We start from the raw sequence: 24,714 nt of genomic DNA, 5'->3' as shown, positions 1-24,714 counted from the left end.
CTTTTCTCGGTACCATCCCTGCAGCAGGACGACATCTGCTGGACTTAACCAAGCGTCTGGAATAGTAGTTATTTTACATTGCCTGCTAACAATAGCAGTTACTTTCCTCTTTGTAAAGAACGATTTGCAAATTTACAAGCCGCTGCTCTCGTCCATGTAGTCAATGGCATGTTTGATAAATGCCGGTTGTGAACGCAAAGTGACCAAACAAGCGACGGCTAACGGCTTGTAATGTGGAATAGAGTATTTGTATCGAGCAGCAAACACAGTATTTGAACAGAACGAATATAAATAACGCAACAACCGTAGCGCCGCCTGTGGTGGGTTCGAATCCCACCCGGGACATATCTTTGTGTGATGAGCACGAGTATAATATGTTCTGAGCCTGGTTGTTAATTTATCTATATAAGTATGTATTTAGAAGTATATAAGTATGTTTATCAGTTATTTAGTTACCATAGTACAAGCTCTGTTTAGTTTGGAATCAAATGACCGTGTGTGAGTTGTCCCACGATATTTATTTATTTATATATAGGAACAGGATCGGAATACTTACATTTAAAATAAAATGTATATTAAAATGAAAATATTTTATTTTTGTTCAATATAGGATATACATAACAGTAGTAAATACAGTTCTAAGTACTAAAATTACTGCCAACTATTCTACAACATATACAAATTATACAGCCTATTTCAAAATGTCCAAGTAAACTCTACTATCCACCGCATTTATAAACCATACCTCACTATATACTCCTTTCAAATAGTTTTTAAAACCAAAGATAATGTAAAATCACAAAAAAAACTAACATGATACTAACAAGCACCTTTCTTAACACAAATAATTGCTCATAAGAAAAAAGTATTCCATAAAAGTTATTACAAAACCACTTACGCCCTTTATACACTGAAGTTGATCGGATAGCATTACTTGTCGATAATGAAACGTAATATGAAGTCATACCTAAGGTTGCATGCGCAGTGAAGCGTCGAGGCGGATCGTCTCTCCGTTGAGCATGGGGTTCTGTATGATGGACTGAACGAGCAGCGCGAACTCGTGGGGATGACCTAGCCGTGAGGGAAACGGCACGGTCGCTTCGAGGCTCTTGATTGCCGGTTCAGGTAGTTTGGACATCATTGGTGTGCGGAATAAACCTGGAATTGTAATAACATACAATTAAGGGAAAGTTCAAATAGATTCAACAAGTTGTTTCGTTCTTTGATCTCTGCCTACCCCTATGGGAAAGAGGCTCGATTTTATGTTAGTATGTCAAACAGTTTGTAAAGTCAAAATTTATGTAAGACCATTAGCCAAACCTACATTCTAGAAACTCTGTTTACCGGGAATTGGTAAAAATAGTTTTGATTTTCACAATTTCATATCAAGTATTCAAAAAGACGTAAGAAAATGTCTGACAAAATCTCAGTAACAATATCACTATTATTCTTTTAGGCTAATATAACGACAAATATTAAAGATCTCTGTTAGTTTGGAATAAAAATGAAACAGTTAATAAAAATACTATACAGTCTAAATTATTTTCATCATGCTCAGCCCAATTTTTTCCACTGCTGACCTCTACCCAGTGTATTTATATGCCACACTCCCAGACACTATTATGCCAATTTCCGTTCACACGCATTTCCTAATATCATCTACCAAATCATATCGCTTTTGTTGTCGATTCGGTTAGAGCGTTTCTTCACCTGCAATAAATTTTAAGTAAGTAACAATATTTACCTGGAGCAATTGTGACGACTCTGATGCCTTGCTTTGCCAGATCTCTTGCAATGGGTAAAGTCATACCCACTACACCGGCTTTTGAGGCAGAATAAGCAGCCTGACCGATCTGAAATTATATTTGAATAAGAGTTAGATTGATGTAAAAAAAAGGTGAAAATAAAAAGGAAGTTTACAAGCTTCCTCTCATGCTTTAAGGTGAATCCACGATGTTTGCCGATCAAGGACAGAAGTTTTACTTTATTTCATAAGTTCTTCTGTTGTATCTTGTGGTAGAATTATATTTCAGTTGTAAGATTGAATTTCTGTCTATGAATAATAATTATTTGTTTCACATTTATTTTCATCCTTACTGATTAGAAATGGTACCTCCTTCTCAACTTTGTAAGGGAGCTTGTAACGATGTATTACCCATGCTAATGCCTAGCTAACACTTTTAAGCCCGCATAAACTCATGGGGAAAATGTATTAACTTTAAATAAATAAATAATAAATGTATTAACTGTATGTTACATTAAAAACAACAAACTTTATCTAATCACAGATAACATCGTAAAGATTATAATTTAATCATTCACACTTTTTAACTACACCTTTTTTCCCCAATTTAGAGCCGCAAAATTAAATGTCTTTTTTGTCCTCAGCCTCTTTATGTTTCTTAAGTGTCAGAAAACCTTTTTGAGCGAGAAACAACTAAGGGAATGTTAAAATATATGTACATTACACAGGCTTAAACTATTAACTTCGTTATTTACATTGTTTACTATGCATATTATTTATCAGAAGGCATTAAGTAGACCAAACATCTACCAGTATTAGTAAAAATGCTCTCTCTCACAACTTTCGGCCTACAACATTTCCTACTACATTCTTGAACAAGTGTATATGTGGTCTTGAATTAAGATTTGTGATATTGTCATGATCATTGGCCTACCGTTTTTCCTATACTCTCATTGCCTATGCGAAAGTGATAAAATAGCTTATGTAAGTATATTATTACCTGTCCGTCAAAAGCTGCAACACTAGCTGTGTTAATAATGACTCCACGCTGACCGTCTGCATCGGGAGCATTCTTGCCAATAACACCAGCAGCCAGGCGAATTACGTTGAATGTTCCTATTAAGTTTATCTACAACAAGAAAAATGTTACATTGATTGGAAATCTATGAAAGGGATGGGAATAATATGAAAGTGCTATTGAATGAGAACCAAATAACTATGAAAATCTATACTTGTCTCAGAGGTCACATCATAGGTATTATCTATAAAGGCAAATACGATAGTTCCTTCAGTTTATGAACACTACATATCAAGAATCCAGTCAAAATGGAAGTATACAGGGTGTCCCAAAACTCAACGATAATTCGAGACAGGATGAAAGGCCAAGTCATACCGGTTCTAGGAAAAAAAAAAATTCCATGTCACTTAGTTCAGCAATAATAGACACTTTTCAAAAAAGTTGAAATTCCACACCCTTGATCGCATTTTCAAGTCCTGTGATCACCAATGTCACAATTTCGCTGTGTTTTTTTGAATTTCGTGATCTTCATTAAATATGCTATTAATCGTAAAACAAATTAATGCACAAAACATTGTTAATTTCATAAAAAAAGTACAGTTTTAGTGAGACATGGTTCACAAAAATATCGTTAGTAAACTTTGACGCTTCATATCGAAAAAAAATGTACTACACTACCCTTAGCAAGTTATTTCAAAAGTTGGCGCATTTGATCAAGATTTCAAAATGGTGCAACACTTGCTACTTTTCTTGCCATTAAAAATGTTATTTTTATTTGAACGAAGAGTATCCCCGCAAATGGATCGGATGCAGTGGTACAATTTCATGGCCTCCTCGTTCTGCCGATCTAAGTCCAATAGATATTTTTTTACTGGGAATGCATAAAAGGAAGAGTCTATTCGAAATCAATACAAAATCTATCAGAACTTCGCCAGAAAATTGACACAGCGTCAGAGGAAATAAATGCAAGGAATTTTGCTTGACTGGTGCAAAGGTCTTTTGTAAGGCGTTGCAGAGCCTGTATTCGTGCCAGAGGAAAACAATTCGGAATTACTTTAGTTTAAGGAGAATAATTAAATAAGGACGATGGTTCGTTAATTTCTTTTTTTTTTATTATGATTACCTATTATGTTTATTACATTAAGTATTGGTTATGGACTGATTCAATTACTTCTTTACTAAAAATAATTGCTTTCCTCTGGCACGAATACAGGCGCTGCAACGGCGTACAAAAGATATTTTCACTAGTCAAGCAAAATTCCTTGCATTTACTTCCTCTGACGCTGTGTCAATTTTCTGGCTAAGTTCTGATAGATTTTGTATTGGTTTTGAATAGACTTTTTCTTTTATGCATTCTCAGTAAAAAATATCTACTAGATTTAGATCGGGGAACGAGGAGGCCATAAAGTTGTACCACTGCGTCCGATCCATCTGCGAGGATACTCTTCGTTCAAATAAAAATAACATTTTTAATGGCAAGAAAAGTGGCAAGTGTTATACTATTTTGAAATCTTGATTAAATGCGCCAACTTTTGAAATAACTTGCCAAGGGTAGTGTAGTACATTTTTTTTTCGATATGAAGCGTCAAAGTCAACTAACGATATTTTTGTGAACCATGACTCACTAAAACTTTACTTTTTTTATGAAATTAACAATGTTTTGTGCATTAATTTGTTTGACGATTAATAGCATATTTAATGAAGATCACGAAATTCAAAAAAACACAGCGAAATTGTGACATTGGTGATCACAGGACTTGAAAATGCGATCAAGGGTGTGGAATTTCAACTTTTTCGAAAAGTGTCTATTATTGCTGAACTAAGTGACATGGAATTTTTTTTAAATTTTTCCTAGAACTGGTATGAGTTGGCCTTTCATCCTGTCTCGGATTATCGTTGAGTTTTGGGACACCCTGTATAAATACAATTAAAGTTTCAATAGTCTAAGATCTAGTGTTGTTTGACAGCTAGTTACTCTGAAGGCATAAAGCTTTCATGAAAATGTGAAAACGTAAAAAAACAAATTATTAACGGTATACAAACCTCAATAGTCTTTTGGAACATTTTCAAGTCAAACGGCTGATCCTTTTTGAAGTTGTAGACTCTAGATGCAGTAGCAACTCCAGCACAGTTCACTACCACATCTAATCGTCCAAACTTGTCTATGGTGGTTTGGAGGGCATTCTTAACATCCTTTTCGGAAGATACCTGTAGTTGAAAAGAAATAAGGAAATATCATAACTTAAATTGCAAAGTCTGGGAGAGAAGACTGCAAATCATTCATTGTTTAAGGACACAGAGCGCATTTAATTTGAGCAGTTTGAGCTGTTGAATTTGATAAGTAGTTTTTTTTTCGCCTTTTGTGGTCTGTAGAGAATCAACACGTCCACATTAATGACAGAGAAATGCGTTATAAAGTGATTAAGAAAATCTGTATCCAGCAGGAATAGATATTGCTGCAGGTAACAAAACAGTCAGTTCTTATATTTTCCAGATCAGAAGATCATTACTGCTGTTTTCACGTATCAAACATTAAGTCTCAAATGTTATTGTCATTGATGCTATTTGTAATGCTCAGCAAAGTGTATAGGTGTAAATTTTATCAAAGTCCATTTTATAATCTAACTTGCTTGCTGGATCTGACTGTGCAAGCATAAGGTGATCCATTTAGTGCAGTTAAGTATTGTCAGAATACTTTGTAGTTTAAAAGTTGCTAATACTACCAATCTATGAAAAATAACTGTTAACAAGTAATTTAATAAACACAATAAATTATATATATTATATATACTTGGCCAAGCATTAAAGCTAAGGACCATTATCTTACTCCACACTTGCTTCTACAAGGGCTCCTATTTTAATAACTGTTGATTCCCCCATCCCACTGAGTTTTCACTTACTAGGCCCAGAAAACTGGTTTCATTGAAATTACCACCATGGCTAAATATTGTCAAGACATAAGACCCGCATGTTTCATAGACTACTGCCGGGCTGCCCTGTATTGGAGGTTGCCTGTTTTACGTTTTAGTAGTAGATTTCTTTTTTGTTTGGTCACTATCATTTTATTTCTAGATGTGCTACCAGAATCGCCAGCATCCTTTAAAAGGCAGTTACCACTTCTTAGGAATTCGCTAGTCTATGAGGACATTCATTGTTTCAATGAAGAATATTTACTTACATCAACTGGCACAAACGCAGCATCTTCTTTCAACTGTTTTGCAGTCTCTTGCCCGGAGCTAGTTGGGAGGTCACATAATACCACTCGGCCACCTTGCTTCAGCAACTGCTCGGCTGTAGCACGGCCAAGACCTGATGCTCCCCCAGTTACCAATCCAACTAGACCCTGCAAACAGAAATGCCTCCATTCAGCTGATAATTATGCTAAGTAAGGAATTAGTGTAACAGAAACGCGTGATTTTATTTAATAGCAGGCATTCGTAGTGCCACATAGCAGTTAGTCTGTTTTATTATCAGCTGACCAAGAATGCAAAGAAGTGATTAAAATAGAAGGATATCCTAATATTTTTGTTTATTTTTCAATAAGTAGTCTGCCGAATAACGTGTAGACTGCGAATTCCGAACTAGTCACTCGCGGTTAATCCCATATCTTTAAAAATGCATTGGTATTATATCTGCGCTCTAACCTAAAAGTAAACAGCAACATTTAATTTTATCAAATTCAGCATTTTATTTATATTTCGCTAATAGCACACAAATACCCATCAATAAAAATAGGTTGTAGCAGGGTAGTATAAAACTTTACTTACTTTAAACATTTTAATAACTTTAGGTTATAAACTTATCAACAAGTATTTCAGATCAGAACTGAATCGAAGTTTCAAAACTTCTGTTATCAGTCTAAATTTACGTAATCAATTTAAAATTATCGTATCAGTTGGGTACATAGCAAGTCATCATTATATAACTTTACATAACTTATCAGTAATTAACAGTCGAAATTGTGAACTACTGAACTTTCGTATAGAAAACCGGCATGCGTCACTCGAATTTGTAAATATTGAAAGTGACTGAAGGGATGTGTGAAAAATTACACTTACTTATTTGCGCTAGGCACTCTAAAATTATTCAGAAGCCTAAAAAGACTACACTGCTGTTAATAAAATTTAATTAATTTAATAATTCTTGTCCAATTTGATTTGATTAAATTGTTAATGACCAGAACATAGTTTAAATTTTATTCAATCTTGTTGGTCAATACTTAGTCGAAATAAATATTTATCTATTACATGATAATTGTTGAATTCTATTTAACTATTATGTTAGTAAAACTATATTAATAATAAAATTGGTAACCAATTAAAACTTTCTATTTTCCTTTTTTAATTGAAATGAAATTACAATTGGAGAGTGGAATAAGGTGATTGGGTGCGTTTAATTTTTGCATCTGTAAATGTGGACAAGTTTGGGAGTAACAACTACACAAGCAAGAATCTCAGATAGCAGTTTCGTTTCGTAATTTTCCTGTTCTAATTGAAAAAGAGGGCGTATTTCTATAATTTGAATAATACATGACCTGATGAATTTTACAGGCCTTAAATTATTTACATGTCCCGTTACCTTTATTTCGTCGTCAATTAATGTGTAACGATTTTATTCGCGTGGACCGTGTGTGTGTGTTCGACTCCAGCCGATTTATCGAGGTCTTTGGTAGTAATTATGACATGACAGCACGTCAAATCATCTAGCGTCCAAGAATTTTCAATTGAAAAGGGCGTGATGTTTTCAATAATAATTGCTATATGAACCACACCATTGACGGGTTAGTCGAATGCAAAGTGGATACAGTATTTTGTAGGTCGTGGTCCGGAAAAGATTGTGGGTCGTATAGTCGTCTTTCGTTATGTGGTATGACCAGGCTGTGTTATGAATGAGGAGGCACTATTGGCACGGGCTTCCGAGGAGCGGGAGCGTATCTTCCAGAGATACGAGAGAGGGCGAGAGAACCTCGTCGGTCAGATCGACCCCTGGGAGGATCCAGAGTTCGAGGAGTACCACAAAACTGATCGGTACGTATCTATTTCAATACTACGTGTACGTATTTTATTAAATTTGGCGAATTATATTTTATATTTACTCTTGAATACAAATAGGGTCCAAAGATTTAACAATATTAATTTGTATTCAATGATGCCATGAGTCCTAGCACATGAGGTTTTTATTGTTTGTGGCTTACATACCTACTTGTATTTTTAGTTATTTCTGTACTGCCCAATTTAATTTTTTGTTTATTTCAATATATCTAGTACTTTGTCCAGTATACTTTAAGTTGCGAATTAAATGTTATGTGTGTTGCTTACATATTGACTTGCTAAGCTATTTATGTAAAATTATATGTAATTTATGTATTTTTCAAAGGTATATGTATTGCCATATGTATGTGCATGAATTTACCTCATGTCTGGTTTTCTGTCAATTCAATAGTTATATAGGTACAAATATGGAAAGTACATAGTTATGAATAGAAGGACACAGATCACATTGTTTGAATGTCCATTATCATGATTAAACCCAGTAGGTATTGGTTAGTATTATTCATAGGAAGTTTGTATGATAATATTTAGCTCACCAGCTGTATCAAATGTTTGGTACTACAATAAAAATAATTCATTTGACACAATAATGAAATGAGTATTAAAATCTTTTTTTTCTTCTTGTAAAACATTTTGAAAGCTAAGATGTGATGGCAAATCTAGATACTGATGAATTTTTAGTCTAATTAGAATTATCTTACTTCAACCATGAAGCTTTAAGTTTATTGCATTCATGTGAAGCTTCATCCAATCTAGTATTTTATATTGAAAGGCTTAAAACATTTCTACCTACACACTTAGTAAAATAGTAAAACGTTTATGTATGTCTACTACTACTATTGACAAATTTGATTAGTTAAACAGGTGTTAAATATATTCTAGCTGCTATTTACTTCTTCTTTTAGTACTCAAGCTTTGCTTCAGACCATACTTGTAACCTATTTCTGTAAAATACAAATTAAGTCAATCAATGTATTGTTATAAAAGAGAATACAAGAATATACATTTGGTGCCAGTTTTACTACAGCTGAATAAGTACTGGTTAGCTTAACAGGTGGAATTTGATAAAAAAACTTATCAATACATAGAAATAGCTCTATTTTTTTTATACCTTATTGACAATAAGTTTATAAGCATGAGTTATTATTACCATTAGTTTATTCTCAGGTCTAAAGGTAATGACTTTTATAGGGCATGTATATATCAAGGTTCATAACAGATATTAATAGTTAATACTCAATGATTTAAATAGCTTTACTACCTATATAGTTCAGGATAATAAAGATAATGTTTATGGATATTAAAAAATAAGAGTGCTGTGCGTATCTTTCTGAGTTTCTAGTTATATGTTGCTAGATTATGAAGCAAATCAACAAAAATTAGACTGTAGTTTAAAAGTTTTCTAAGTATGATAACTTATTTAAAGGTTAGACAAAAAGTTTTTCTTCCATAAATATGTCTGACTGCTGCATATTTATATGTCAGGATTATTTACTTTGTCAATTTTGCCACATGCAAAAAGCTGTGCGATTTTGTGGTATTAGATTCATTTTTAATATTTTCCTGAATATTGCTTTGCAAATGTTTGTTGTTAACATTCAAATATACATTAATATCAATCTTTACTACACATTCATAAACAGAAGAAAACCAGACAAACACATTTCTTTTAATTTTATGTGCCTTCCATATTTTTAAGTACCTTTTCTCAATCTGAATTCAAGAAATGTGTTATTGCAAATTTATTTCACATATAATGTTCCCCACCCTTCCAGATATGGGTTCATTCACGATGAACGGCTGCCTCAGAAAACAGGTCCACAAAAAGTCAATATTGAAGTGGAGAGGGAGAAGAAATGGGTTAAGATGCTTGGTAATTGGGACACATCAGCCACCAAGGAGAAACTCCACAGGAGAATATACAAAGGCATTCCAAATTCACTTCGAATAAAAGTATGGTGCAAGTTAATGGATGTTAATAGAGTGAAGTCAGCCAACCCTGGCAAGTTTCAAGAAATGCTTAAACTAGCTAAGCAGTGGTCCACAGATGTAAGACAAATAGATTCAGATGTGAATAGACAATTTCGTGAACATCAATTCTACAGAGAAAGATATTCTGAAAAGCAATGTTCACTGTTTAATGTTTTATGTGCTTATAGCATGTATAACTCTGAAGTTGGGTACTGTCAGGGCATGTCGGGTCTGGCTGGTGTGTTGCTCATGTACATGGACGAAGAAGACGCGTTTTGGGCGCTAGCTGTACTTCTATCAGATAAGAAATACGCCATGCATGGATTATACATTGAAGGATTTCCAAAATTAACAAGATTCCTTGAGCACCATGACAAAATACTCACAAAATTTATGCCCAAATTAAAACACCACTTTGACAAATTTGGCTTGGATGCTATTCTGTATTCTCTCAAATGGTTCTTTGTTTGCTTTGTGGAAAGAGTGCCATTTAGCCTGTGCTTGAGGGTTTGGGACATATATCTATTGGATGGTGAAAGAGTGGTAACAGCAATGGCTTACACAATACTCAAGCTGCACAAGAAGGCAATAATGAAGTTGAATGATATGGATCTTATTGTAAATTATATTCAGGTTGGTTGACATTGTTATAAGTCGAGTGCAGAGGAATTTTAAAACAGTAAACTGATTGTATATTTTGATTATAGGTTAAGCTACACAAAGACTTTGGGTTTGAGGATGATATTGTAATTTACCACTTGGAGAGATCCATGGAAGAGTTAAAGCGGGCCAAGCTCGACTATCCTGGTCCACCGCCGCCCATCGAACTACCAAAGCGACAACTAGGCGTGTTTGTTGAGCCTGACAAAAAACAAAAAATAGGACAGCGTGCAGAAAATTTTTCAGAGACTGAAAAGCAAGCGAGAGCAACTGTGATATTAAGGTAAAGAACATAGCACATTATTAATTTTACAAAAACGTATTGCGATTGATTGAGGTCCACTTTCAAATTTAAATGCTGATAAGCCATTTAATGGCATAAAAATGGACCAAATATGGTTGCACACAGCTTTTAATTTGTGTTAAATTTCCTCATTAATACTTTTACCTTGGTAATTAATCCGTCCTGAAAACATGCGTTTATTTAAATACAGTACAATAACTGTACTACATTAAACTGCAATATTATATGTAGAATATCGAAAATGAATTTTGATGATCTATATTTGTTTGCTAGTCACTTGTAAACGTAAGTTACACTACACTTAAATAGCGCGTATGCTTTAAAAATGCTTGTTTAATGTTCGTCTAATTATAGTATTCACGTATGACATTGGTCTCTTAAAATAATCCAATATTGCACCTTTTGAAACATTTAATGATAATTTACATAAATGATTACTTATTTATTTATGTTGACCCAGCTCTTTATCTTTACTTTCTAGTCTTTTATTTACATGTAATATACATAAATAAATAATTTCAAATAAAACTTATTTTTTCTCCTAATTTAAAGTGCTCATTTTAAGTTTTGTATGTAAATTATCTGAGAATCAGTGCATTATTTATTCAAGATTTTAGTTAACATTGTCGTTGTTTTGCTAGACTCAAAATAAATAAATAAAGCGTATTAAGCTGGACTTGTAACATAAAATAATTAATTCTATAGTGAGTGTCTTCAATCTAAAATTTTAACTATTATAATTTTAATCACATGTTTATAATGTCCGGTACGTGCGATAACTTACTAGCGTCGCGGGGAACTTCGCCGAATAAACCTTACTTAACATCTTTTATACCCAAACATGTCTAACATCGGATTTCAATTGCGTCGATGTTTTACTTTTATTTTATTCTTCACATGTTCAATCATATCTTAGAACTACCTCTGCTTGTGCCGTTATTTGTACGCCATGTTATCACTAAACTATCCTCGTATGAAATGGCTAGAAAATCTGATGCACATAGTGCGCACGGATACTTGAAGAACACTTGCGCACTCTGTGCACTTGTGTTTGTTATGTGTGTCTTAAATTGCTATTTTGTCAATAATATAAAACAAGACCATAATCTAGCATTAATTTGTAAACTGCACACTAATAACCATGAATAGTTTTTGGCATATTCATGTACTAACAGTAGACAATTAATTATAATGCCAGTATTAATAAGGTCAACTTGTTGTTAGGGAACGAGTCATCTCCTACAATGATACAGATTTAACTGGTACGAGGGACAGTGAGAATTCAATCTCGGCCAACCACTTAAAGTTAGTTTTGATTTAACACGTTTTTATTTATTTTTATACTGAAGTTCATGTTTATACTGTATGGTGAATGACATGTTGACGTTGTTGCAGACGCGAGAAGGCCGCAATGGAATTGCAGGAGCTTCGGGTGTCACAGAGTGACACAGTGTCAGGTAATCTGGAAGCATCTCCACCCACTTCGCGTACCACCTCCGACGAGAGCCTAGGCTCCGACCACTTCACGCATTTATAAAACTGACTCACTTATATTGACACATGTATTACGTATTAACAACATTTTAACTAGTTCGTTATCTGTCATTATAAATGTAATTTGTTCAGAGGATATTAATTAGTGCGTGTGTCACTATAATGTGGGCATGTGTTGCATTATCGTGTTTGAGCAATTTCGAATGTATGGATTTGTTCGTTTTTCATTCGCTTATATCATTCAGATTAATGTCGAGATGGACTGATTGGTCCCGTAGCAATAGCAAGTTCGTTCTACTGTGATTTTGGCATGTCTATACCTCGCATAAATCACATTCGCATGGTATATTTTATCAATGGTTTGTTATAATAGATGCATGTTCGCAGATTGATTTTGCACAGTCGTGTCGAGTCCATGACTTCCTCGAAATTGTATGTGTGCCTGAACTTAGTAATAAATGTTGAGTAGGAGTATAATCGTTGAGTTCGCGGCGGCATGAATAGCTGGGCCTCGGACGCCCACAATTTTGATATCACGTCGTGCACTAGAAAATAAACTTTACAGTTCACATACTTGTATCGAGAGCGTATCATAATCCTCTGCGCCATTTCACTGCCTTACTTTAGTAGTGACTCCGAATGCTATCTTAGATACGCGGAGATACGCTTCATAAGTTAGTCTATTTAACACAGTTTTAGGTGAGACGTACTCTTAGATTTTTTCGGTAAATCATGATGTAGTCTACACCTAACAAGTACAAAATAATTATTGTGCCCTTTAGGGTCATACGTCCATGGTATATTATTGTTATTAATTATATTTTATGAATGAAAGCATATAGTGTGACGACTTACATTATTATGTTGCCTTTCACATGCGCGATGGTATTATAACGAGATTATATTCTGATCGTGTACCATTTTTTTTTTGTAAATAATTTATTTGTTTTTTTTTTTTTTTAACTATACTAACCACAAGTACTCTAAACAACATTACACCGCAATTTCTGCGTCGGATATGATCTTATTTTATCTGCAATTTTTAATTTTAAAAGTTGAACATTTTGCGGCGATTTTACAATTTTTGCATTTACGTAGGTTATATTTTATTTGTTTTAAATATTTTAGAAAGAAAGAAGTGTAAGGGCAATGGATAAAACGTAATTTATTTGGAAAATATTTTGCCTTGTGGGATACAAGTGGAAGTATCAAAGGGGCGATGTATTTAGATCATTTGCAATCCAAGTATATTTTTAGTATTACATAAAAATACTTTTATTTATCTTAGCATGTTAACTCGAATGTGTTCATATATTTAGGCGAAGGTATTAGCTATACTAATACTCTCTTATCTTGTAAGGAATGCTGATGTTGTTTGTTTTAATCTATTAAAAACAAATGTCACGAATAACTGTTATCATGAGAACATAATCCACTAATTAGATTTATCCATGGCCCTTGATGAAAGGAATGTAGAAAGCAAAAGATATTATGTTCTATCTATTATCATTTTATTCTATACGATAGACAGATATTTAGAGTTCTAAAGTTAGAAAATTATTAACACGATTTCGTAATTAACTGAGCCTAAGTTACCTCGATACACTATATAAAAAGTAACTAACGGATTTTGTCGGAAACCTCTTGCTTTTTTCGAAGAGATTTAAGGTGAAAAGCCGCCACGTTTATGCATGCGTACACGTATAGTGTACGTAGCGAGTGCGTGCACTAGAAAAGAACAGCCCTATATGTTCGAATCGCAACAAGGCAAATATCTTCCTTTAAACGCCACAGCTGAGAATAAAAGCGTGCCCGCGCACTCAATGTGCGTGCAATGGTTTTTAATTAAATGAAATGCCTTGTCGTTTAGAACCTTGTGTATCCTTAAAGATAGAGGAACTAAGCTTCAGTGAAAGTGCAGATGTGACAATTCTGAATTCCTGACACGTCTGTAAATTTTAATTACACGAACTAAGGATAGCGACGCTATTTTACTCACCTTTTTTACAGTTGGAATTAAACTCGTTGCTATTTATATAACAAGATATAAGATATTATTACTATTATGTATTGTAAAATACTTGTATATTTGAGATACCACTGTTGTGTAGAAATGTATTTGCTAATTTTGTCGCTAGTTTAGCAATGCTTGATTCGAAAATGATATTTAGGTTTTATTGTAATGATTCACACACGTCAAAATAGCTTTATAGCTGAATGCTTTCCGTACCTTAATGAGTGTTAAGAATGGATAATGTGTGACACTGTGTAGCTTGCCGAGTTTTATTTTGTATTTCACTACTGTTCCACCATAAGTAATGGTATTCTAGCCATTAGTCATATTTTGTCTTAGACATAGTTAAGTATGTAATAAAATTGTGCACTAGCATGTTTATTGGTGGTATGGAGGTGGGTTTATGTCATGATTAACACAATTCAAACAACATGCATTTAACATGGCATTTCTTAAGATTTGAGGAGCCTCTGCTTTAAATCTTTCGACAGTGAGTCGGTAAACGCGTGCATTGTGCAATACACGAGTGGTCTCGCCTTCGTCTCTAACTCCTCAGGCCTTAAGATGATCCCCGGCTTCCCGCATTGTTTGTGGTACTTCTCATAAGATAACGCTACGTCCCAACTATATTCTTTTTAATACTACTTACAACTGATAACATTTATTTTTACTATAGCACCTAAACGTCGGGCACGTGTTCGCCCAAAACGCACACACATAATGCAAGTTATTTGTGTTCCTAAACGTGATATCTACTTCTACCTCATTTGTACATGTCTGCTTCAAATGAATCTCTGCTCGACAGCTGACATCGATGACGTTGTTTTTATGTTTAAGTTCTCACATAAACCCACCCCTATCATCCGATGTTATCTCTCAATCATATTTATTTGGGTACAACTAGTAAGTGTTACTTATTTATCATTAGTTATAAGTTAAGATCAACAAACCTCCTTATTATGACCTGAATTAAAAACCATGGGAACAAACATTTAATTAATCAATAAATTGATTGGAAATATTTACCGTATTTTAGTTATTTGCGATGTCATTGATGGGTTCATCTGTACCGTCTGTGTTTTGACTAACCATTCATGTGGTGTGTAGCGCGGAGACGTCTCATAATAATAAAGTCTCTGTGGTGAAGTTGGCATAATTTTATCAGCTGCACTTTTCCTCGAATTGACTCTTAGGGATTTAATCATTTTAGTATCGATATTCCTCTATCGTAATATGATCGATGAGGAATATTTTACATGAAGGCAGGAGAGTCGTAACCGTGTTATTTTATTTTTAGTTTTGCCGCCCGTGGTGGTATGAGGAACGCCAATAAATAAAACATACAAAACACATATCAAAAACAATAATATATGGTACGTTTTAGTCGTATTTTAGACATCACATACTGTGCATTACGTAGACACAGCACACATTATTATATCTTATCAGTGTCGCTTTTAGTTGTATTTTAAATTATCACAAGTATTTCGTTCAGTTATTTTTACAGTTAGTAGATAAGTCGACACTAAATAAAACTAATTTTGCTACTTGACACCGTTGTCACACTTAAAATATAATTTTAATTATTCACACATTCAAATTATTTTGTACACGATGCTGACTGACTGAAAATGTTATTATTTCATCTGTTGGCTAATATAAAAGTGTGGACGTGGTACGAAATGTAATTGATGAAGGATAATGTTGTGAAGCTAATCAAGTAAACACCAACTCACACACACACACACACAAGCAGAATTCTACATTAATTATCCCAGCCAACCCGCCAGGCATTTGTTTCTGTGCCTTTTTAATTGAGCATTGACTAGGGCAACATTGTCTTGTAACGATTTTCATACAGCTAAGTAGATGGTAAAATAACATAGACAGCTACACCGTAAAATATTTTGACTTCAGATGGAAATCGTCATGGCGGTGTTCCACTGCGTAACTCCCATGCTTCCATGGACATACACCTCGAAGCTCCCATCCCGAGATCGCTCCTCGTCCTACATAACCGATCCACTCCTACCAGCTACCTTGTAAATACAAACTACCAACTGAAAATAAAAAAGTGCAAACGTTGATACAACCTTATCATGTTCAATGTAAATATGTATTAATATAGTAATAAATAAGAAACGATCTATTATTTTTTATAAAGCTACGAGCAGAGATTTGTTTTAAAAATAATTATTAAGAATTGCATGTGCGTTTTGTTTGAATACATTTTATTCATTTGCTTGACGTTGTGTGTTAACGTTGACGTGGAGTGCAAGGTAAGAATTAAAATACATTTATTTGCATGTTGTGTTCGCTTATCCCTTCAATGCTAGCTGTGATAAAGGCACTTTAGCTGGTAACATTAGAAATTGCAAGCAATGTCAATATTACTAAGAATTGCAAATTCTATTGTTGTGGAATTTGACTGAGTGTTGTGTGTTTGTTTAGAGCACAGTGGCGTGGCCGGGGGGATGCGGTGCGACGACTCGGTGTCGGCACTGGGGTCACGGCGCTCGCTGGCGGATACGAGCGTGACGAGTACGGCCGACCTCAGCGTGTTCTCGAGCGGGCGCTCGCACGCGCCGGACAACTCGCTCGACACGCACAGCAACGTCAGCGACGACGCTACCGGGTCAGATGGGTGAGATGTTTTGTAGATGTAGCTGCACATCCTTCATGTGTTAAAGCTGACGACTCACCGACTATTTTATTTAGAAACGACTGTTTCTAAAGTGGCATGTTCGTTCAGTCTATGGGGTTTAACCTATTTGAAATAATACTCGTTATATTCGAGTTGCAGTGAATATAGAATTGTCGGTTAAACAGTTGACTTACTACCTACATACCTTAACCTACAATAATGGTAAATGGTCTATCATGTGTAATGTTACATTGAAATGAAATTGTCAGTCGTCAGTTTTAAAGTTATTGCTCACTGTCGACAAGGCGACTCAAAATATCTATTAAAATACCTAATTCTCAGTTGCCGTCGACTCGACATTGCGTAATGGCTCAAAAGGTCCTTGCGCATTTAACAAATTCCAATACAAATTATTTTCTGTGGTGATGTTAGATTTCACAGTAGGTAATGCACATGTGACGAGTTTCTCCCTAATTCAGTGCGGCAAGTGGTTATAACCGGATAGTGCGCGAGGTACCTAAAGCATATACCTAGTACAAGGAAAGTTACCCTGAATATACTCTTATAAGGCTAGAACGTTCAATCACAGTCGTATTGACGAATTGATTGACTTATTTTGTTAAATAGCCAGTTTTTTCTTTGTAGACGTATGCTTTTCTTGTTAGAGAATAAGGTTCGGTTTATACTATACGTTACACTTCGCATGTTGTTTTGTAAGGCGTGGTTAACAAATATCTGGGGATCTGTTTCAGAAAGATTTGCAAATTTTCTTATCGATTATTTTAATTCATCTCTGTCATTTCAATTGTGTAGTTTAAATACATTGTTGACATTTAAATGCATTTCAATAGTCGATGTGGAAACAATTAAATTTGACTTAAAAAAAACCCTGTACGTGGCTTTTAAAGTTTATAATATAGACCGAACTTGATGCCTCCATGAATCATCACGAACCTAAAATCCGTTTCTAGATATGTCCGCGCTCGTTTATACGTGTATTAGTACCAAGGTCTGTTATCTCACCACCCCGCTGTCGGCACCGATGAAACCATTCAAAATGTTCGTTATCTTACCTCTGTGTCACTTCTATGTCGTATGTAGGCTATGCAAATCGTTGTTTTATTATGTGGATGTCAATGTGATACTTTTTATATCTTTGTTTCTCGTTTTGTGTTTTGGGATGTTTTACTTGGTTTTTGGGTTTGATTACATTGTTGTTACTGTCTTTTTATCGGACTATGCATAGTCGGCCGCAGATGTCAAATATCTAGCGTGGATACATGAAAATAAATGTCTATTTGTCCCCTACAATAAATTGAATTTTGTAATTAAGATGGTAGTTAAATGTATAGTGTTGAATTCCAGTTCTGGGATCTGCGGGTTGAGTATACAGCGGGCGCCGTCGACGACGCACTCGACACCCCGCGCCACCCCGCACCCACCCTCCGTGTCGCCTCTCTCCGACGACGTCGTCCGCATACACGTCACTTACAACCCGCTCGCCGCCAGCCCCTCGCACTTACACCCCATCAGCCCCTCCAAATACAAAGGTTACAACGACGACCATCACAAACCCGTCTCTCTCGGCTTCTACCCCAGCAACGGATCCACGAATCTCCCCTCAGACAACAGAATTCGCATTCAAGTGCCATCCGAGGAACTACTGACACCCGTCGTCGACTCCGGCAGGATCATAACACAACGCTTCATCGATACTCGTCCGGAAATGTACGATCTTAAATAGTTCTGTATATTCGTTTATCACAATTAACGGCCAGTCATCCTCTTTTATAGTTTACACTGTACTCTTTAGTTGTTAAGTAACCCTCCCGTTGTTGACACAAATTTTATGTACAAAACGTAGTATTTTATTTCGAATGTAAAAGACATGAACGGCAATAACGTGCAATGAATTTGAAAGGAAAGTTGTAATAATTATATGTTTAGTCATTTAAAGAAACATCATGCAAAATGTAAAAGCAAATGATTGCCATCGGTATACTATAACAGAGAGGTACCTACTATAATGTCTATTTTACCAATTTCTATATCGACTCAAAATGCCTTGAACTTTGACCTTTACGTAATGTATAGGAACTCGCAATTAATATTAGTATATAATATCAAAAGCAATAGTGACATACCTCATACTTTTATGGAGTGTTGCATAATTTAGCTGATAAGGGTAAGAGTTCATGTGAGCACTCGTGAGCTTCGGTGGTTTCAAATCCACCGTAGCGCACGTGTGCTTCTGAGTGTGGCGCTGCCCTTCTCGAGACGCCTAATATAATGTTATAGATATAATGAAGTGTGTACTGTTTGTCAGTGTATACTTATTATAAAACGTTTGCCGTCAGTGCTGGTAGTAGGATAATGACTGCCCCACACAAATGACAGAACATGTTGTTTTCCCTGCAACACATATATGACAGAAATTGTTTTTCTGCAATTAATATAGCACGATTTATAGATAGACGATATTTTTGTATTTAGTGTTGACGAATCTCAGGCTTATTGCCTTCGAGGACATAAGACAGCTGGCCACAATGTAATTAGTAATATACCGTAGTAGTACGGCCCTCCTCCCGATAAACCATGACAATACATAATAGGACTCCACAATAAATCGCCTCGTCGATATACAAGGATTATTTTTTGAATAAAATAGATATATTAGGTGTTGCGTGTCAAGCTTACTTTGTGTTACATAGAACATACATTAGATAGAACGTCTAGCAAGTTTTGATGTTAATACATAATTTGTGTCCATGCATTCAGCTGCCTTTATGTACTTACAAGCAATTTGATATTAAGTAAATTATATAATGATATCCATGTTACTGAATCCATGTTGTGAAGATGATTATAAATGATTTGTGTAATAAAAGCTGCCATATAATGAGTATGTACAAGTATTTTTGGAGTTGAATAGATTGCTGTATGTATTTAGATGGTGATTAGAGTATTTTTGTGAGTGTATACCTTGGTTTAAAAAGCTAGTGAAACAACGATATAAGTGGTGTAGGGTTAATGTGCAAGTTTATACGAGTCAGTGCTATTGGTTACAGTTGTTGTTGCAAGCGCGGACGGGTTTTTAAAAGGAACCTTTTTTTGTATTCCAGTTGATATTTCACTTTAAATTATAAAGCAATAGGAGGTGATGTATGCTTAAAATAACTCGGTCGTGCCCCACATTTTATATTTACAATAAAACTTACTAATCAATATTAAGACACTCGTAATGATCGTAGGGTTAGCTATTTGATCATAATAATTTTGACTTTATGGATAAATTGATAACATAGTTGTGAATATTTCCGATTTACTGCACCTACAGTATTTTAGAATGTCAATTAGACAATACCTACGGTTATACGATGAAGATGTACGTAGAACAAACATCATCACATCAGTCTCTGTACAGCAGTCACCAAAACAAACAAACACAACACTTAGTTTTTATCATTTTGTAAATATTTTGTATTTAATATTTATTCGCGAACCTAACGTTGTTTAAACATTAATTCCTTTTATAAACCCCGTAACCTTAATAAGTATAAACACAGTTTTAAGAATTGCTAGTTTTAGATTCCATTCAAATACTTACCTTCAGTGAGAAACGCAATAATGTCAGTTATATTGTTACTTGAGAATATTAGATATAAATAAAATAGTGTTAAGGTGTATAATGTATCTATTTCTGTGTAAACTTATCATGTTTCGTTCTATATACATAGAGTTAATGTACGGTTGTACGCGCTAGAGCAGGCAGATTTGCAACAGTTGTTTATAAGCTGTTGTACCGATTCACTTTACAGTTATAGATAATAATTATTTGGCTTAGATCTGTACCTATATTAGTTTAGCTAGATGCAATATTTGTAAAAATGCATCTCAAAGCTGGCGCTGATCTTCAATGACTTCCGTAAAATAGTAATAATCAGTTGTTTCATATAGAGACAATGTTTTTATAATATCCAATAGTTATACCTTGTAACATTAATTTTATTTAACATGTTAGTTAGTGTTACTTGCGCCGGCTTCATGAATTACATTTTTTAAATAATACACGTTTATTCCATAGGTTTTGGAAGTTAATGTTATTCTTAAATTTTTTCTTACGCAATAATAATATTTAGGATTTTCCATGAACGCAATGTTAGTACGAGTATGTGGAATTTAGTTGTTTTAGTGGCACAATACATTCTGAATCTCACAAGTTGCCTCGTGTTGAGGCCTTATGTACACTTAAAGTCCTTGTATCAATTCTCTATAATAAGTATTAACACACTACATCCGAATGTAGCCTCGATAACATCTTGGGTACTGTGATAAATCCATATTGTCTGACAGTTCATGCTACTAAAATAATATTTACTAAACACCTTTTTTTATGGCCGATCAGTTAACACAATAAACATTCAATAAAATGTGCCATTTTAAAATTTAGGATTTCATGTTTGATTAGTCAATGATTTGTATATTTTTTTAATCTGTAATTATTTTGTAAATGCTCGGTATTTTAGTTTAAGATCGGCATTCGTTCGTGTAAGTTATATTTTAGTTTTTATTTATAATTTGTACAAGATCACAGGTTGAAAGAGTAACGTTTCGCGCCACTTCTACTCTCTACTGCTGAAGTTATTATAAGTCACATATTTATTTATTATTTGTCTATTAGAAAGCGTTAATTATGTAATACTCGTGACGACGGATCTTAATAATTGAAAAGAATCTTCCACAAGATATTCTTGTATTTTATATATTGTATAGTTTCTATTTTTTATTGGAACTACTCAAATTAGATGTCCGTCCAATTATTTTGTATGTTTTATAGACTGAGATATTTTTGCTCCGAAAACTGCAATTTTGTTCGATCTGAATTTTGTGAACATCATTTTTTAATGTTTGTAATGTAGTCTTATAATGTAAACGCAAAAGCAAAGTTATTATTTAACATATTAATGTATTGGTACCTGGGTGTATTTATAACATTATTGTTGTTGCAATACAATAGAGACACGCTAGATGTTTGTTACCTTAATTGAGAGAGAAATTAATCAAGTCATACTTTGAGACTAGTTAGGTTATTGAAATTATGGAATAGTCAAAGATAAATGTAAAGTGAAAGAGAAAATGTAACCAAAAACAAGAAATATAATGTTATAGGTAAATTGAAGTTGATGAGTTTTGTCGATTGATTAGTGTTAGGTAATATTCTTATATTATCCAATCTTGACACTGAACATGTCCGTCAGAAAATAACTGTAATGCGCAATCAGATATTTAGAAAACAAGAGAAGAACTAGGGTCTTTCCTAAGCAATGCTACGGAAATCTCCGATAGCCAACGATTTTAGTCCTTCTTCAAGCGACTAACGCCATACAAATACATTGATGATCGAACACACGGCCCGTGACTGGATATGTATGGCCATAATTAACTAAAGTCATTAATGCTCGGTTTCTGAGGCACATTTAACGTTAGTTTATCTATTCAAACTGACATTTTTATAGCAAAAACGCTATTGAATAGATAAACTACCGCTAAATGTACCTCGGAAACCGGGGGTAAGTATCGAAGATTTACGTAGCCTTGTGTAGGAAGAGCTGAGCATGTGCTCTGTGCTGCTTCTGCAACCGAATCTCGCAAGATTATACTTCATATTAATTATTCAATGCCGCTTTAATCACTCGACAATCAGTACAGTTAGACTGTTCTAGTTAAAGCTTTATGTGGCTGCACATTGGTTGTATTTGTAAACCGTCGCTTTAAATCAGTGGGCTTTTCATCCGATTATCAAAATGTAGACTATAAACAGTTACAATGTACGTCTGGTTGCAAGCACCAAATTGTAAAATTTGATTACAGTGAATATTTGTATTGTTTTCTCAAATTACTGAATCTCAAGCACGTGTTTTAAATACGTAATTTATACGTTCTTAAAAAGACAATGTAGTTTTAGGGTCGTGTTATACACTGCAAATAATATCACACTAAATGTTCGCATAGATGCAATATGTTAATCAACTTTTATAATAGTTGAGATAAAATCATTTGAAACTTTTTAAAGCTAATTAAATGAATATAAATACACGATAAATATATGTATATAGTAAGTAAGTAGAAGAGAGCAGGAATTGTTTTAGTATAGTGGTGGTTTGTTGATGTCGAGTCAAGTAACTGCGTGTGTTGTTGTATCACTTCCAATAATGTTTCATATTAGAACTTCAGTGAGAATAGTGCCTGCACGAATTACGTTGTTATCTTACATACTTAGCTCATTACTATTATATCGTGTCTTGATGTAAATAAAAGTTACTATAATTTTTATTTTTAAATGAAGCAAAGATCGTATTTTACTCGCATGTGTATCTACTAGTATAATTAAATAATAATGGTGAAGTATTGTACCTATTACTGTGTATTGTAAACAGGACTATACATCTCGATATTTATTCTATTAATACAGCGTCTTAAGTATTATTTTCGCTATTTAATTTTATTAATAATTGTTCTATACTTAGCTCTAGTGTTATGGACTTGTATTTTCGGTGAGAACACGATAGAGTAAAATGATATTGACAGGTTTGTACTGAGAGAACCCTGTATTATTTTATTATATACCATTAGAGGTGCTGCAATCTCAAGAGTGAACATATTCTTAGCAAAAGATTTAATTGTTTATAGAATCGGAATTTTAAGTGTGATGCCAGAAATTGAGATTGAATAAAGAACTATGTGATGGTTCTTGAAATATTGTTGATGTATGTGCATTTATCTTGTTCGTGTTTTATTTAGTAATATTGGCTTTACTGTGAGTAAACAGCAATATTGTAATGTATTCACAAGGTCGGTAATACGCTATGTCAATTTTTACTACGAAAACAAACTGAACACGACTACGTCGTCGTTTCAGCGCTAATCTTGTCATATTTACATTTCCAGTATTTAAATAAGCGGTGGTTTCTATAACTGTAAATATATCACATGATTTTTGATGATTCGAGCTAATTACTTATGGTGTTCAACGTGTCGTAAATCAAACTTTATTACTGAGAAATTTTATATTAGAAAAAAAAAATCGATCGTATTCAACTGCTTGTAGTGACTAACCGTTACGATGCACACGAAAGATAAATAAATTTAAAAATGTCATATTATGTAAAGATCTTTTCTGGAACATTCTCGTTGGACACTATATTGTCATTACTTAAGGTTACCGCCTCCAAATCTAAGTAAGTCATTATATAATATATTATTTGATACGAAGTTGATGCATGTTCATAGAACAGTTTAGTTGGTCGCTGGTGTGAGAGATGCCTGGAACTTGTAACACTATCGTTAAGCTAGCAGTGAGCTCTCTTGAAAGTAATAGCGGAAATAGACAACGTTCATAATAAATATAATAATTTTCGACAACGTTATTTTATTTATGAAACCCTTATTATACCTATTTTGACAGAAAAAAATTGAACTCTTGATATATACTACATTTTACAAATAAGCACCTTTAATACTTTTATACTTTCTGTTAGTCCCTGTAACGCAAGACTTGGGCCCTTTTTCTCAGTTTAGACTTCAGCATAAGTATTAAATAGCTTTCAGACAAAAATTTTCACAGTTGTTTTAATGCATTTGCTGTCACTTTACCTAGCAGATAAGTTTTCTGATATTCATAAGCGTAATCAAGTTATTGCGTGCGCAAGCTATGAAACCAGCCGTTGTTCTTGCTGCAGGATTTCATTCATTTTTATATGAGCCGTAAGGTACCTCGGGTTCGGTCCCTAGAAGTGGCCTTATATTTATTGGCT

General features: G+C 34.2%; 2 protein-coding genes across 4 annotated transcripts; one reads left to right on the top strand and one right to left on the bottom strand.

Moving 5' to 3' along the window:
* Positions 1-575: 575 nt before the first annotated feature.
* Positions 576-6,782, bottom strand: scu (hydroxysteroid 17-beta dehydrogenase 10). Its single transcript, XM_076135079.1, has 6 exons — positions 6,530-6,782; positions 5,941-6,105; positions 4,806-4,970; positions 2,745-2,873; positions 1,745-1,853; positions 576-1,158 (listed from the first exon to the last, which is right to left on the bottom strand). Exons 1-6 carry the CDS (start codon positions 6,536-6,538, stop codon positions 968-970), a joined length of 768 nt encoding a protein of 255 aa, XP_075991194.1. The 5' UTR covers positions 6,539-6,782; the 3' UTR covers positions 576-967.
* Positions 6,783-7,197: 415 nt separating this feature from the next.
* On the top strand, positions 7,198-24,316 carry RN-tre (Related to the N terminus of tre oncogene). 3 transcript variants are annotated; one of them, XM_076134434.1, is made up of 7 exons: positions 7,198-7,789; positions 9,589-10,417; positions 10,492-10,727; positions 11,973-12,053; positions 12,144-12,205; positions 16,708-16,891; positions 18,266-24,316. In XM_076134434.1, the coding sequence occupies exons 1-7, from the start codon at positions 7,647-7,649 to the stop codon at positions 18,642-18,644; spliced, it is 1,914 nt and encodes a 637-aa protein (XP_075990549.1). In that variant the 5' UTR covers positions 7,198-7,646; the 3' UTR covers positions 18,645-24,316. The 3 variants fall into 3 exon arrangements, with proteins under 3 accessions (XP_075990549.1, XP_075990547.1, XP_075990550.1); XM_076134432.1 differs by having other exon boundaries at positions 16,708-16,900; XM_076134435.1 differs by lacking the exon at positions 11,973-12,053 and having other exon boundaries at positions 16,708-16,900.
* Positions 24,317-24,714: the final 398 nt, after the last annotated feature.

This window comes from Anticarsia gemmatalis, chromosome Z (genome assembly GCF_050436995.1).
Source record: "Anticarsia gemmatalis isolate Benzon Research Colony breed Stoneville strain chromosome Z, ilAntGemm2 primary, whole genome shotgun sequence".
Classification (NCBI taxonomy): Eukaryota; Metazoa; Arthropoda; class Insecta; order Lepidoptera; family Erebidae; genus Anticarsia; species Anticarsia gemmatalis.
Note: the sequence above shows the minus strand (reverse complement) of the source record. Positions and strands in the feature narration are given on the sequence as shown.

Bases quoted from the DNA above. Each gene is read 5' to 3' on its own strand.
- RN-tre (XM_076134432.1), top strand. From the start codon at position 7,647: ATGAATGAGGAGGCACTATTGGCACGGGCTTCCGAGGAGCGGGAGCGT. The intron at 10,728-11,972 runs GTAAAGAACATA...ACTTGTTGTTAG, and splicing joins AGAGCAACTGTGATATTAAG to GGAACGAGTCATCTCCTACA. The intron at 16,901-18,265 runs GTGAGATGTTTT...GTTGAATTCCAG, and splicing joins GACGCTACCGGGTCAGATGG to TTCTGGGATCTGCGGGTTGA.
- scu (XM_076135079.1), bottom strand. The intron at 4,971-5,940 runs GTAAGTAAATAT...TTTCAACTACAG, and splicing joins CTGCGTTTGTGCCAGTTGAT to GTATCTTCCGAAAAGGATGT. The intron at 1,854-2,744 runs GTAATAATATAC...ATATAATTTCAG, and splicing joins TTGCAGCTTTTGACGGACAG to ATCGGTCAGGCTGCTTATTC.